The following is a 15,897-nucleotide window of genomic DNA, read 5'->3' as shown; positions in this document are numbered from 1 at the left end:
CCCGCCGCCAGCCCCCGCCCGCCGTTTCCCGCCCGGGGCGCCCGGTCGCGCCCCGCCGCCGCCCGCGGGGGGGCGCCCTGCCCCGCCCCGCCCCACCCGCCGAGACCACGCCCCTCCCCTGCCCGCGCGGTGACTCGTCCGAGCTGCCACGTCTTCCCGCCGACGTCACCCCGAGCCGGCTCCTCCCCGGCCAATCGCCAGCGCCGACCGCCGCGCCGAGCCGACGGGGCCGAGGGAAGAAAGGCCGGCAGGGGCGCATGCGCCGGCGCCGCCGCAGGGGCCGCCGGGAAAGCGAGTCCCAGGGCGGAGGGCGCGGCCACCCGGCGGCGCGGGTCGGCGGCGGCGGCGCGGACTCGCTTTCCCGGCATGCCCCGCCACAGCCCCCCGGCCATGTAAGCGCTGCTCGGCGAGAGGCCGCCCCGTTTCCTGGTTGGGCTCTGGCAGCCATTTTGGGCTGAGGAGCGAGCGCGGAGGCCGCGGAGCGGGCAGGGCGCCGGCGGAGGGGCAGGCCGAGCCGAGCGCCGGGCGAAGGCGGGAGCTGTAGGACGCCTGCATCCGCGGAGCGCCCGCCTCGGCGGCGGGAGGTGCCAGGCCGCGACCGCCCCCCCTCAGAGCGCGCTCGCCGTCCCTCGGGCCGCGGGCCCCACGGACATGTCCAGCATGAATCCCGAATAGTGAGTGCGGGCCGGGGGAGGGCCTCGCCGCGGCCCCGGGCCCCGCTGCCCCGCGCCGGGGGAGCCGCGATCGGCAGGCCGCGGGGAGGGGGAAGCCGCCGCCGGGCCTGGCGCGGGAGGGGGGGGTGGGAGGGGAGGGCCGAGCCGAGCCTTCGGGCCTCCGGCGGCCCGTTGCCTACTCCCGGTCGCTGAGGGAGCCGTGCCCCGGAGGCCATGCGGCAGCGGAGGGCAGGTATTAGGCCTGCTAGTGCCGTCCCCGGGGGCTTGGGTTACGGGCACCGGGAGGGGGGGAGGGGAGGCAGCCGCACGGTGGGCCATGAAGAGTTAATGATGTCCTCGCTATAAACCGGCGGGATGGGCCCAGTGATCCGGGTGGCTTCGGCATCCCGCCTCCCTCTCCGGGAGCGTTGTCGGTGGCGAAGTAAGTATGGGCGCAGTTGACGGCGATTTTTCCGGACCTCGAAAATGCGCATCGGAGCCCAGGCTCCAACAAGTGAGGGGAAAAAAACCAGGTCTTTGTGAAAGCCGATCTTCCTGGCCCGTTGCTGCTGGCAGCTTAGTAGTCAGAGGTCCACCCTTCACTTTAGCTGCAAGTCATGTGTGTGTCACATGGCTCTTGCAAAACACTTCTTGCCTATGTAGATTTTGCAACGCTGTGACTTGATAATGAAATGCTCTTGGGGCTGTCTTGAGCTGAAATAGCACTTGCCTAGAAAACCTGGTGATGGCACAGGTTTTTTTTGGAGGGTCGTTGTACATCGTTGTGTGAAGATGGCCCTCTCTAACTGGCCTGCTCGGGAGTAAGGATGTCTGAACTCTCTGGTCAATAGTTGTCTGTATCCTGGCAACTGTAAGAGCAGCGGCTTGCCCACCAGCATGTTGGGGACGATAAACCTCATTTTGCTCATGGCTTTTTTGAGTGAATAAGAGGAGAGACTTGGGATTAGCTTAAAAAGGACTTTAAAAAACACTTTAGTGTTGAAGAGTGTTTGTAGGATTCTTTCACTGATGCTGGCGTTTCTGGCACTCCAGTTTGGGATGATGAAGCCACTGTGCCTGCTAATGTAAACTGAAGTGGCTATGGTATTGAAATGCATGTCTAGTATGACATTACTGCTCTAGATACCCATCGTCTCTGTTCGTGGATGACAATTTTTAACAACTTTTGTCCTCAAAGCATGTTTTTCCACACAGCTGAGGCTACTGACTTGCATGGTCATGGCTTTTGTGCTCTGTGCTTATGGCAGCATTGTTGCAAGTGCTCTGTGCCTATTAAAATCACCTGAAGAGCAAATAGGAGTAGAAGGCAAAGTAGTCATCAGCTAGTGTGAGGGAGTTGGTGAAAACTAGGAGGTACAGGCAGGAACTCAAGTTACATCTTGGCAAGATTACATAACAAGCTTGTTCGTGTGGCTTTGGAAAACACCAAAACAGGAGCTGGAGGTAGTCAGTGGGTGAAAGACCAACAAATTGTTGGTGCCTCTGTGGTCATAATGACTCTTGGAGTTAAACTGAAATTCACCTTGCAGACTGGTGGGTTTTGTGGTGAAAAACTACTTGCAAAGTGTTAGGCCACTAACACTGTGCAGAAACAGGTTGAAAGGGGCTTCTTCCATAATTTTTTTGCCTTTCCTGAAGTCTCTCAGCTTTCTAGCCTCTGATGCAGAGAGTAGTTCTCTGCAGTGAGATACTGAACGCTGCTACGAAGATGGGGAAAACATTTTGAGGGAGTCTCATTCTTAGTGAAGAGTGCTTGTTCCTGGTGGTGAGGACAGCTGAGTTCTTGAAAGCAAAGAAGAAAAGCTGTAGTTTAATTTGTAGTATTAAATTGCTACTTCCTGACAGGGTTGTGTCTGCAGGATGGGGATAGGAGATGGGAAGGGTGTGGTGAGATGGACAGAAAATATCATTCACTGTAATATGTACACTTGGATCAGTGTTAAACCAGGAATAAGACTTATGGGATTATGACATTATTCCTTCTAGTTACTTGTAACAGATACGGATGTCTGTTTGTCCTTTTAGAACTGCCTTGCCTGTAATGTAACACATTCTCACTTCCTTATCACAGCTTCAGATCAGGCTGTAGCCCCAAATCCTCTCTCCTGGGCATGCCAGAACTCTGAGGTCAGTGGGATAGCTGGTTAAAGTTTATTAATAAAAAGACCTGCCTCCTTCAATTTTTCTATTAAAGTTATAGGATTTGAAGCTGCTGGTGCAAGGGTTTGAAGGGGTGGTGTGTGGTTCTGAGAGCTTCCCTGAAACTTCAGGGCTGTAGGACAGCCTAGTGGACTAGTTAGTGTGCTCTTCATTTGAGTGAAGGAGCTGAAGAGGGATGGATGAGATATTAGTGCTAGCATTTGGAAGTTAAATTCTCAAAACACCTGCCCACCTAGCACTGGGATGTATTCCTTCTGTGTTCCTCCCCCCCTTATGGTGTTTAAATGAGCAAAATGTCAATATTGACTGTTGTGACTAGATCATGTCAGGTTCGGCATTTCCTACCCCTTTTGCAACTTGTATGGAGTAGGCTGACTAGCATAAACACACTGGTGGGTGAACTAGCTAACAGCCAAGTGGTATCAGGAATTAACCTTGATCAATGCTCTGTAGTGTCTGAATCTTGTTCTAAATACCTTCTTCAAGGGGAAATGAGGAAATGAAGTGCTTTTTGGAGTAAATCTGGTTTTTTTGCATTCTTCAGAAGTATTAGAGAATACTAGTGTGGGGGTTTTTAGTCTTGTGTGATGGTGTTCAGTAGATGACAATTGAGTGGCAGCTTCTGGGTTGCTGGAATCATCTGAAATTGTTTGTGTTCTAACCTTTCTAAACAGCAACTGGCGATCCAAAGTGGCATTATGTCTTCTGGATTCTCTTTACTTAACATAAGCAGGGTGTAATTGGAGTGACAGTCATGCTCCTCTTCAGAATTTCTTGGGTGGTAGAACAAAGACTGGGGATTTGAGGCTGCTGTGAGTACCTGTTTACTGTAAACTTGCAGCTGACATCAGTCATTAAAGTTGATTCCAGCAGTTCCTTGTTGGAGACTGATGACTACCTAGTCTTGTCTGTTTTGGCATAAAACCTTCCTGGCATTTAAAAAAATCCCCATGTCTACCCCGGTATAAACAGCAATATCTTAGAGGCCCACAGGTCCCTTGTTCCACACAGCTTTGGCCAAGTCTGTCCTCAACTTGACTTCCTGGTCTTCTGCTGAACTTGCTGCCTACTGCATGGAAAATGCATGTAACAGGAGGATGCTGCTCTCAGCTCAAAAATTTCAGGGATGTTTGAGGTGCCTTTTTTGCAAGAGGCAATTAAATTTAGCATATCTAGCCTTTATCTCTTTGGCAAGGGGAAACTACCATATCCTCTTCCGGATGGGGAGGATTTGAAAGCTTCACTCTTACTGAAAGTACCTACCTGCCTTGCTGCACATACTCCTCCAATGTGCTCTCTTATGGGTGCGAAGTATGACTTGCTTATATAAACGGTGAGAAATAGTTGAATGATAAATCTGAATTCACACAATCTCCAAGTAGTGTGGTGAAGGCTATGCTGCAGAGCTCAGTCTGCTTTATGAAGGCTCCCTAAACTGGAAGAGCTTATGAGTTAAGTCTTCAGGTTTAAAGAGCAAAATTCAGTGGCTTCAGAAATGGTTGTGTGGCTCTTCAGGAGCAAATACCAAAATTAACCTGCATGGCTTGTTGGATGCATTGCTACGGTTGAACCTATTAACACAAATACTCTATCAGTCTGGTTCAGTCTAGAAATAGATTTCTACACATTTTTGTAGCTTGTTTTCATTCTTATTTGATTTAAACTGTTGCTGTACTCTGAGAGCTGTCTCTAGCATCACGCCATGTGTAACAGACTGCACGTTTCGTTCTCAAGGCCCCTATATAGGCACCTACTGTATTTTAAAAGGTCCTAAAGCAACTGTACCTAGAAAGGAGGGCACCATACATTGGAATTTGAAATTATTTCAGTTCTTTAAAACCTAAATAGCAAGATTCTACTTAAATTATCTCTGAATTGATGCAGGTCTAAGCATCAGTCTTGCTTTTCTGGCAAAACTAGGTTTTTGTGACACAACACCCATTTCTAAGGTCAGAGACAGAGCTAACTCAGTAAAGGCTGTTTCCAACCATGCTGCAGCCTGATTGGCAGTGGCCCTAGTTTCAGTAAGAGTGAGGCAGAGGTGGCTTAAGTCACTATATGATCCTGTGGCTGTCACTTGCTTTGGATACTGAAGCCCAAAGCAAGGGAAGGTCTTAATAGCAAAGATGTCAAAACCAGTATTTAAGGCACTTGGGTTGTTGTTGCTTTAACTTAACAGTAGCACTGTGTATAAACCATTATCATTCTTGTTTGCTTCTGAACAGTAGAAGATTTAATAGCATGGTAGATCTGGTTGGGAGCTGCTCTTAGCACTAAGAATAACAGAGGAAGACAAGTTACTTGATGTTTGGGGGCTGGGGGGGACTGGAATTCCCCTTGGAAGCAAGGGGAGGCTCTTAAGTGAATCTTGCAGATTCATAGCTGAAGCCTTACTTACACCAGGAAGGAATTAATTTTTTCCACTAACCTTAGTGAAGACAACATAGTGGTAATATTAATGTGTTACCATTCTTAAGGGGATTATAACATGCTGCAAGCTCTAATACTTTCAAGTGTATTGATGCTTACAGTAAAGTAATAATTTAACTTCAGTATTGCTGAGAATTCTGGTTTTGCAGAGAACTGAACGAACAACCAAAACGTCCTGCTGAAGTAGAAAGGAGCTATTTGAAAGCTGAGGCAATTGTGGCTTCAGTTTATGCATAATCCTGGGGAAGGAGGAAAAGGTGGAACAGTGGACCAGGTCTCTGAGCTGTTGCACCTTACCTTGGTCTCCAGATTACATTGAGTTTCTCTGCTGCTCTTGGGAAACTAAGTTATTAGTGGGGGTAAGAAGTTTTAAATGTTTCTTGGCTACAGTTGCTATCAGGTAGCCCCTTGCCTTAGTTCCTGGGTGATGGTGGTGGTTGAGAGACAGCAGAGTTGGGTAGCTGAAGGTAACTAACACTGGTCGATACAGTCCCACTTCAGTGATCATTAGGCTTAAAACGCATCTTTTGTGATAAAGGACAATGGTGCATGTTCAACCACTAGCTTGCCAGTGTGGCTGTGGTGGAGTTTCTGCAAGTGGAGCCACAGGAAACATGAAACTGTTTTTGTTTTGTTGGTTTTTTTTAAGCCCACAGGGAGGCAGTGCTCAGGACTCTAGGTTGTGAGGAGGGATTTTGGTGTCACCTTCAGGTGACACTGAAGGCCCAAACTTCAAGAAACCTGTGTTTTGTCAGTGATCACCAGCATAAGAATATGAGCAGTAATAATGCTTCTGGTCAGTAATAGTGCTTCAGCTATCTTGAAGCTGTTAAGATACGTGGGTTGTGATGTAATGTAACTTATCTCCCCCAAACAGTTTGGGTTAATAACTGTCATTTTACTAAAACCATCTTGCCTTGTATTAGTACATGACAGGTGGAGTAGTGAGTTCTGCGACTGTAAACTGCTAGATATCCTTTGATTTTTTTTTTTTTTAAATACCTTGAGTGCTTTTAGCTTTACACTGTGGGGGAAGGTTGCATTTTTAAGAATCAGCTTATTAGTTGCTACATTTACCGCATCTGACTTCTCTCTAGCCTTGAGAGAAGTGCTGTGGAAACTGATGAAGGTTTCAGTTGAATGTTCTTGCAGCCTGGGACCAACCAAGATGATAGTCATTTGAGCACTTGAGCAGAGGAGTGGTGAAAAGCTGAGCAGCTGGCCATCTGCTTGGCTGTTATCAGCTGGGGATGGATGCAGTTTCCTGGCTGGATTTCTGCCAGCCAGAGTCAGTGGCGATATTGGGGGATAATAGATGGGGACAGTTGACTTCAGGCATTTGCATACACTTTATCTTCTCAGTTTGGTTAAGTGGGCATAGAAATATGTCTGATGTAACTTCTGGTGGTTAAATGAGAACAGGACTTAATCCTGGACACTACAGGGCTGAAGAGTTGTAAACCTAGAATGGGTTAGTCTAGTACTTGCAAAGCAAAATAACTCGTGTAACTGGTGGTTTGTTGCTTTTTCTCTGCTACTTGATCTCTAGTATTAAACTGTCCCATTAGTCTTATGACTAACACAAAATCTAATGTTTTGCCAACAATGAAATCTTCACTGCTCTTTCAAGTATAAGACTAGGTAGGTCATTGATGATACTGTGCTTGTTCCCTCAATGTTGGGAGGACTCAACACTAAGCAAAGAAAGAGTTGTCATCTCTTCCAGTGTGACTTGAGAATTACTAATATCACACCTGACAGCCTCTGGAGAATGAATGTATCCTCATCTGGCAATGCCTTTAGCTTTATTTTAATTCCTGAAAGGCAAGTGGAGTATGTGGTCACTGTCAACTGTTAATAGTCTGTCATGGAAGGTGGATGTTCATTTTGCTTTAGCAGCCCACTAAACTTAGCATTCATAGTTTGTGTATTTAAATTGCATATTGTGCTGTTGGATTCTGCTGGAACTTAAATTTGGGTAACTTAAACTGAGGAAAGAATTGGCTGCTTTTGGCTAACTACATGGTATTTGTGAAGCTGGGCAGTGGAGAATCGAGGCTTTGACTTTAAAGATGATATGATGATAATGGCTCTGGTGGACAGCAGACTATTACTACCATCTGTGTGTTACCTGAGTCGCTCAACCAAACAATGAGGCTTGCACTTAATTGCAAAGCATGATTTTAATCTTAGCTAGACCACAAAGGGCTGAAGTAGGACTGTGTTAGTCTTGGTGATAGTCACACTAATATCCCCAGAGTAACATCCCAGGAAAACACAGTTCTACACAAATGCTGTGTTCAGAGCCTCTACCTCACACTTTCCTTCCCAAGTAAATTAAGTAAATAGTGAGAGTGTCTAAACTGGATAGAGAAGTGTGGAGTTGTAGGTGACTTCCCTAGTAGTGAATTAATTTACCTTCTCAAACATCATAATATACTAACTATGAGGAACTTGTTTCTCGATAGTGTTTTTCATTAAGTGACTTAACTTTTTTTTCCTTCTGCAGTGACTATTTATTCAAGCTACTTCTGATTGGAGACTCCGGTGTTGGGAAATCTTGCCTTCTACTTAGGTTTGCAGTAAGTGATCATGCTTGGAAACTTTATGTAAAAAAGCTACCAGGTACTTAGCAAAAACTTCTCTGCTACACAAACTACTTGAAAGGACTGTCTGTCAGGTCTGGTACACCAAGGAATAATTAAAGTATTGCAAAATGCTCCTGTCTTCTGCATTTGTTTCTAGCTGATGTATTTGTTTGAGTAATACAGAAAAAAATATCAAGAATATGTCCAGTTAAGTTTAAGTCTCATTTTTCTGTTACTTGAGAACAAGATGTCTTAATTTAACTTCCATCATTACACTAGTGGTAGAACACTGAAGATGGAAGAACATACTTGAATTCTGGGGTGTGTGCCTTCAGGCATGAAGAGCACAAATGTGTCAGGGCAAGACCTTGATCAGTTACTACTTGATCTGAATATTTTCAGTCAGATGAAGTTTGATATCTTCATTGAAAAGGCCTACCAATTGCCTAGCCAGAGGGAGAAGTAATTTAAATAATACTCAAGGAATAATAAGGCCTTATGCTTCCTTTTGTGAGCGAGTGTATAATAAATGTTAAAATTGCTGGTGGGCTGCTGTGGCTGAAACTTGATGCAAGCCTTAGTTTTTCTGTCAATAGGAAAAGATAAAATGGGTTTGACACCTCTGAGTAGAAAAAGATGGAGTCCAGTGAAGTCGTTATCTATGCCTATGCCAAAGTGCAGCTTTACGCTGCCATGGGAGGAGAGGAAGGAGGAGAGTATATGGGGCATTAGTTTAGAAACTGGAGTTTGATACTACTGCAAGATGATGGCAGCAGTTTCACAGCCTAAACAATTGCTCTAGGCACCCCTGGAAGGAACCTGTTGTGTTTCATGTTATTAATGTGAAATGGTGGTCTGGTGTGTACAAATAGCATCACCTAAGTTAAAGCTATTACAGTCACTGTGCAGTATTAGGACAGGGGGACGCTAAAACCAGTATGAACACTGGAAAGATGTAACCTGCTCTGCCCACAGAACTGGAGGCAGTGGATTGGAAGTGACACGAAGGCTGGAGCAGTACTCCCAGATCAGTCTAGTCTGCTTCTCTTGCAGATACTTTTGAATTAATTTTGGCTTCATGTGAATAATTCAACTTTTCTTTTTTGATAGCCAGCTTAAGTTTGTGCTTGGTTATCTAGTGTTTCTTCAACTAAGTAGCTTTTTCCTTCTGAAATTTGACTTTCTAACTAAGCTATTTTACCCTGACATAAGGAATTACCACAGTATTCACTTACCTGTGTTCTTCCTGCTTTAGGTTAAATGGCATCAGGCTTTTCAAACGCAGCCTTTTTGAATATTGAAATGTTAAGGAAATAAATGTCATGTTGTTCTCAAAGGCTTAATGCTTTATTCTTACTTGCATGTGTTCCCTCAGGCAGATGTATTACCTAAGGTGTCTTCCATTCACAACCCAAAGAAATCCCTTGTTTTTGTTAGCTGTTGGTTGCATAAAGCTTTTTGTGGTATATTTTACATTAAGTTCTATCCTACTGGTACTTTGTGAATAGAAACTTCATGCTGGCAAGCTAACAAGCAGTAAAAGGTAGCAAAGACTGATTCAGTGCTTCCTGTGTGCCTTACGGCCTGCTGGAGACTCTGCAGTCAGGTTCGTGCAAGCTGCTAAACCAGTGCTGTGTTTTCCTTCCTGTATTTACAGAGACTGCAGACCAGAGGACTTTAACACAAGTACCCAAGCTGTCACTCTAACTGTTGTAGCAACCAGCTGCGGCAGCAGAGGATCTGAAATTCAGACGTGGAGTGTGACTGAGGCAAAGCCTCTGACTTGTTGTAGGTAGCTGCTGTGTAATACAGATGGAAAACCATCACAGGACAACAAAAATCTGAGGCATTTTAATAACCGTAATGGTTATTCTAAGTAGCTCTTCAATCTGCCAACATGAGCAAAGACTGGTTTTTAAACTACAGTTCAAAAGGACTTAACACTACAGAATTTCCAGAAAAGAGGCTTTTTGACTAGTTTTTGGAACATAAATCTTGTTATTTGAGGTGCTTTTAAAAAACTTTGCAGCATTTTTGAAAAGTAAATAACTTGGTGACAATACCTAGCTACATTACTGGACTTTGCCCTGAATGATCAGACTGTTTTTGCTAGGGAATTAAGTACCTCTGTCTGCCTGGTGCCTGCCTGTTGCATGATAAAGTAGGTGACTACAGAAGAGGTGCAGCTGGCTTGACTTATGTTCACTCTTTCTCCTAGGATGACACGTACACAGAAAGTTACATCAGCACGATTGGTGTGGACTTCAAAATCAGAACTATAGAACTAGATGGGAAAACAATCAAGCTTCAGATAGTAAGTAGTATTTCTCAACTCCTGGGTACTTCAATCTGTTGAAGCACAGAATTACATTCATATCATTGGTAGTTATCTTTGTACCTTAATCATTAAAATATAAGCCATATCTTCCCTGTTACAAGAGGCTAGGCAGTTTTTACAAGACTTCCTATGACCTGTCCTTAAAGAAGGATGCTTATCAAGGCTATCTGCCTGAAAGAGGAAATGACTTATTACAAATCTATTTTCCTGGGAAGAAAAGAAAGCTTAAGTATTAAAAGGCACTATGGGCTGTGAGCTGAAGAAGGGTAGAATCCTGTGCTGGAGTGCTCTCATATCAGAACTAGTGTAGTTCTGCAGTATTTAGCAAAGATTTGTGTAAGTGCAAGAATATCACACAGTTGTCCAAGATGTCTGAATTCTACAGCAGCTGGTAATAGCAGACTGCACTGTCTAGTGCTGAAAACTCTGCTTTTGTTGACCTGAATGGAAAAACTGACACACATGCTTGTAACTGGCCTGTCTCCCTTAGCACCAGGCAGTGTGTTCTGGTTATGCTTTTGGCCTCTCACTTGAAATAAGCAGGGGAAGAGACTTGGCAGTTCTTCCCTCTAATCTTGAAGCACTGTAAAACAGTGACTGGTGTAATGAAATCTAATATCTATGCAAGGTCACACAATCCTTGTCAGCCACTGCTTCCAGCTCAAGGCAGAGGCTCTCAGGACTTGAAGGCAATGACTCAGGGATTCCAGGCCATGTTGTGGAGCAGGAGTCCAGTTTACAGCCAGAAGCCTAAGCCTGAGTCTGAGCCTGCAGACTCTAATGTAGCTGTCCTGAGTCTGGAGTAGCCCACTAGGAATGCTGTCACTACTGAAATCTGTCTGTGAGTCTGACTATTTTTAATAGGCAGATAGCCTTATTCTTGACATGGCTCCAGGGAGAGAAATGTTTGGGTGAGTGCTGTTCCTGTCCTGGTGGGGGGAGAGGTCAAGCACCTCATGTACCTTGTTAACTCCCCAGCAGGAGAAGGGAACCAGGTTTGGTTTGAGTTGTTCCACTTGATACTCTGAAGAGGATGTTCCCTTTTAAATACCTTTGCTGCAGCTCCTGTACCAAGGAAGTTGAAGGGAGTGGTTGTGTTAGTCACATCTCTCTGACCTTATTCCTAACAGGTTTTCAAGCCCTGGCTCATGTTTGTTCTTCTGACCACTGAACCATGGCTTCTTCGTGGGTCAGAATTGCTTAATGTTTTCCTCAGTGAGATCTCTTGACTACACTTGTCCAAAACCTAACAAATGAGCACTTCTGGAAAAGTACCTACTGAAGTGTAATTCTCAGGATTTGAGAAGATCAAGATATTTTAACTATTTGATGCATACAGTTTCAGAGCCACTTCTGTAGCTGTGACTTGGATATGCTTGTAGTTCGATGGCTGATCAGCTGAGCTGTATTTCTGGAAGCTAATGTGTGACACTGGTACAGCTACATTGCAGTAACTGATCCTGTTATTTATCTTGTAGTGGGACACGGCAGGACAGGAGAGGTTTCGAACTATCACTTCCAGTTACTATAGAGGTGCTCACGGCATCATAGTTGTGTATGATGTTACAGATCAGGTAAGTGTTAAACCTGTGCCTGGAGAGTTTCTCCAGGCAGAATACACTAGGCTGATAAGTAAATAAAACTGGGAATTCAACAACTTGGCACTTCTTAAGGAGACAGTAGCCATGTTCTTCAGGCTGTGTTAAGGTATGTCAAACCAAATGTATGTGTTAGTCTCTGGTTTGGTGCTAAACAGAAATAAAAGGAGCAGTGGGGATCTGTGGCTCTAAAGCAATTGTATCTTAGGCTTAACCTAAAACTTGCTGGGCAGGTAATTGATTGTTCTATGTGAATACTTCTCACCCTGCCTTTGGTAGCAAGAAGTTTGAGTTACTGATGGAAGTTGAAAGATTTCTGAATGTACTTGAACTTTGGTCTACAATAAAAACTGGCATTTGAAACAGAAAATTGTCAGTGTGTATGCAGGATACAACTGAGCCAGTGTTTTCCATGAAAGAATCTCTGAAGATTACTTGTGCAGTTGTCCTGCTTGAAGGGCTCTTAGGAAGTGTAGAGTTTCCTGAATTAATAGAACAATCAGGTTCAATTACTAACTTGAATATGACTTCATGTCAGTTCTGCATTTCTGGAGTCAGAGGTCGTTCCAGCATCTCTACAGCAGTGTGGTTTGCACCTAATAACCTGGTGCTTTGTAAATGCCTGGGATTCTTCTGGTTTCAGCTGTGTGCCATGTCTTATCTCTGCTACAGGAGGAGCAGGAAGAGTCCCAGATGGTACAAGTTCTTGACTATTCAAGATATGGAGCAGGGAGAGATAATGGGGGGGGAGTGCAGCAGGGGAGGAAGGGCTGATTGTGTAGGGCTTGGAACATGGACTGAGGAGCTGTATAGACCCTGTGTTGACTCCCCTGTCCTGAGGCAATCAGGGGGGTACTGTAGCATTAAGCTATCTTCTGTGGTTGTGAATCATGCAGATAAGTACACTGCTTCATATTCTTTCCCAGTCATTACTGAATAGTGCTGAACTGTCCTCTTGGTTAAGGGCCTTGCTTACAGTTATTTTGTCTCCTAGGAGTCTTTCAATAATGTAAAACAATGGCTGCAGGAGATAGATCGTTATGCCAGTGAAAACGTCAACAAGTTGTTGGTGGGGAACAAATGTGATCTGACCACAAAGAAAGTAGTAGACTATACAACAGCAAAGGTATGTTGATATTAATGTGTATTTGCTTGGTTGAGCACCTAGTCTGGATTGTAATGCACTTAAGTGTTCTAGTGCAGGGAAGTGTCTTGGTACACAGATGTCAAGGTGCCATAAATTACCCCTTGCAGTGCAAGTCATCATCAGACTGGAGTTTGGGAGTGGGGTGGTGGTCTAGGAACTTGTGGCTTATCCAGAAGTGCACCAGGAAACAAGGTAAGGTATCAATTGGTGTATGAGCTTACTGTTCACTGTCTCTTGATTTGCAGGAATTTGCAGATTCTCTTGGAATTCCATTTTTGGAAACCAGTGCAAAGAATGCCACAAATGTAGAACAGTCTTTCATGACCATGGCTGCTGAGATTAAAAAACGAATGGGGCCGGGAGCGACAGCTGGTGGTGCAGAGAAGTCCAATGTTAAAATTCAGAGCACTCCAGTCAAGCAGTCTAGTGGAGGTTGCTGCTAAAACTTGCCTCCCCCTTTTGTCTCACAACAATGAATTTGCAATCTGAACCCAAGTGAAAAAAAAATTGCCTGAATTGTACTGTATGTAGCTGCACTACAACAGATTCTTACCGTCTCCACAAAGGTCAGAGATTGTAAATGGTCAATACTGACTTTTTTTATTCCCTTGACTCAAGACAGCTAACTTCATTTTCAGAACTGTTTTAAACCTTTGTGTGCTGGTTTATAAACGTGTAATCCTTGTTGCTTTTCCTGATACCAGACTGTTTCCTGTGGTTGGTTAGGATGTATTTTTGTTTTGATGTTTCTATTGGCATGTTTAGATGTCAGGTTTAGTCTTCTGAAGATGAAGTTTAGCCATTTTGTATCAAACAGCACAACAGTGTCTGTCACTTTCCATGCATAAAATTTAGTAAGATATATGTAAGATCTGATTTGCTAGTTCCTTCTTGTAGAATTATAAATGGAAAGATCACACTATCTGATTAATAGTTTCTTCATACTCCGCATATAATTTGTGGCTGCAGAATATTGTAATTTGTTGCACAATATGTAACAAAACTGAAGAAATGTTTAATAAATATTGTACTTATTGGAAGTAATATCAAACTGTATGGTGATAAATATTGTCTTAATTTGTATGGCTAAGGGGGAAATCAGGCTTGCATTGTGCACAAAACATATCTGTGTGCAGCCATGGCTCTCAGCCCTTCTGGTAGACCAGAGACCTTCCCTGCAACTAAAACTAGTGACCGTGGCCCATAAGAGTGAGTTGTCATGGTGCTTAAGGCACATAAGCTGTACCAGAAACACCCGGCCAATGTTCATAGAGGCATAATGCACTCTGAATGTACAACAGTTCCCTAACTTAGTCTTGGAACTTAATTTATTTCTCAAGGACTCTATTTAGGGAATTCCTGTCTGCTTTGCATAGTAGGGGAGAGAACAGTATTTCCCTAACATGAATGACTTCAATGTAACCTTGAGGTGGTATAACTTTCTACCAGTATATTATGTCTTTTCTATATACTGTTAACTCCATCCTCTTTTAATGAATATTCTTCTGACTTAGTGCAACAGCTTAGCTTCTATTCTGTTATGCATAGAGGCATCAGAAGGATGAATTGGGGACAGTAAGGCCCCACAACACTGTTGCTCAGAGTAGGCGCTATCTCAAACAATTTGGAACTAACCAGCAGCCAAGAGATTTTGGACAGTGTGATTCTTTGTACAGAGCTAATCAAATCATTAGTGCCTGATGTCTAGCTAAAAGCCACAGGAAAGCTAGCCTATAACACTTCCTATACATGTAAAATTGTTCAGCTTTATCTAAACTCAAATGTTCAGCCTATTCTGTAAATAGTCTCATGTTTGAAAGACCATGTAACATTCCCCAAGTAGTAAATACACCCTGTGATAGTAAAAATATAGCCTAGGTATGTTGTGAGGTATAAACTAAAATTGGTGCAAATATCCTCTGATTTTTTTTGGGGGGGGGGGGGGTGACTTTGGCTAACAGCTTTCTTCAACATAGTTGCATCAATCAACAGGCAATTGTAATACATGAAGTATTGTCATGGTTAAGTTGAACTCTTCCACTTGAGACCTTCACAATAAAGTGATGTGCTTTCTATTAGAGATGTGCTTGTTGGTATAATTCATTATATAATGTGACTTGCTCCTCCTTGAGAGTGGGAGCAGTAGGAGTAGTGAGTGCTGCTGAGATCAGGAAGTAAACCAGAAGGAGGTGTATTGAGGGTAAAACATTTTCCCTTCAGAGAAGTGCACAAATGAACTTAAATGTCAAGATGCCTGCTACATACTATCCAAAACAATGTTAATATATACAGTAATAAAAGCATTGCAAAACCAACTTGGGCTACACCAGTTGTTTGGTGGTTATTTTTTTTTCCCTAAGTCATTGTGTTACTCTGCTGGTGCTGTTAAATGCTAGAGGCTGGAGGAGACACCAGGTCTTGCTTTTATGCCTTTGATTCCTTTGGTTGTCAGGCTGGAGGTGTGTGGAGGAAGGTAGAACAGGCCTAAAAAATCCTGCACAAGGGCACTGGAGTGTGCTGTGTACTTACCTGTGTTCTGAAATAGTAAATACCTTTGACATAATGGGTCAGGCTTAAGACTTGTAAGTGGTAGCAAACAGGCAGCAGTAGCCTTTCCTTGCATGTAACTTCCATGCTGCCCTGCTGTAGGCTTTGTTTAAGCATCATCCTGAATGCCCATAGGTACGGGAGCTGGTGTGGGTAAAGCCAGTGAGACCAGTCTCGCTGTAACCATTTGCTTGAGCCTTTTTGTTGAACTTACGCTGATCTATGAATTGTCACCTGTGACTTGGCAATAAAAAAAAGTTTCCCTTTAAGCTGAGGAGGTAGAAGATAGGAGAATATCAAACCCCCCCCCCCAAAACCCAATGAATTATTTGTCATTCATAACTGCTTTGGTTTAACTATGCTGCTTCGGTTTAACTATGCTTTTACCTTCTACTTGTGCAGTACAGAAACTTCA

General features: G+C 44.0%; 1 protein-coding gene across 1 annotated transcript; it reads left to right on the top strand.

Annotated features, from left to right (window-relative positions):
• The first annotated feature begins 409 nt into the window (after nt 1-409).
• On the top strand, nt 410-15,250 carry RAB1A (RAB1A, member RAS oncogene family). Its single transcript, XM_075496853.1, has 6 exons — nt 410-674; nt 7,774-7,846; nt 10,071-10,166; nt 11,669-11,764; nt 12,783-12,914; nt 13,181-15,250. Exons 1-6 carry the CDS (start codon nt 652-654, stop codon nt 13,376-13,378), a joined length of 618 nt encoding a protein of 205 aa, XP_075352968.1. The 5' UTR covers nt 410-651; the 3' UTR covers nt 13,379-15,250.
• Nucleotides 15,251-15,897: the final 647 nt, after the last annotated feature.

Source organism: Mycteria americana, chromosome 3 (genome assembly GCF_035582795.1).
Source record: "Mycteria americana isolate JAX WOST 10 ecotype Jacksonville Zoo and Gardens chromosome 3, USCA_MyAme_1.0, whole genome shotgun sequence".
In the NCBI taxonomy this organism is placed as follows: domain Eukaryota; kingdom Metazoa; phylum Chordata; class Aves; order Ciconiiformes; family Ciconiidae; genus Mycteria; species Mycteria americana.
Note: the sequence above shows the minus strand (reverse complement) of the source record. Positions and strands in the feature narration are given on the sequence as shown.

Coding starts and splice junctions, on each gene's coding strand:
- RAB1A (XM_075496853.1), top strand. CDS start 652: ATGTCCAGCATGAATCCCGAATA. Junction 675..7,773: donor TCCAGCATGAATCCCGAATA/GTGAGTGCGGGC, acceptor TTCCTTCTGCAG/TGACTATTTATTCAAGCTAC. Junction 7,847..10,070: donor GCCTTCTACTTAGGTTTGCA/GTAAGTGATCAT, acceptor TCTTTCTCCTAG/GATGACACGTACACAGAAAG.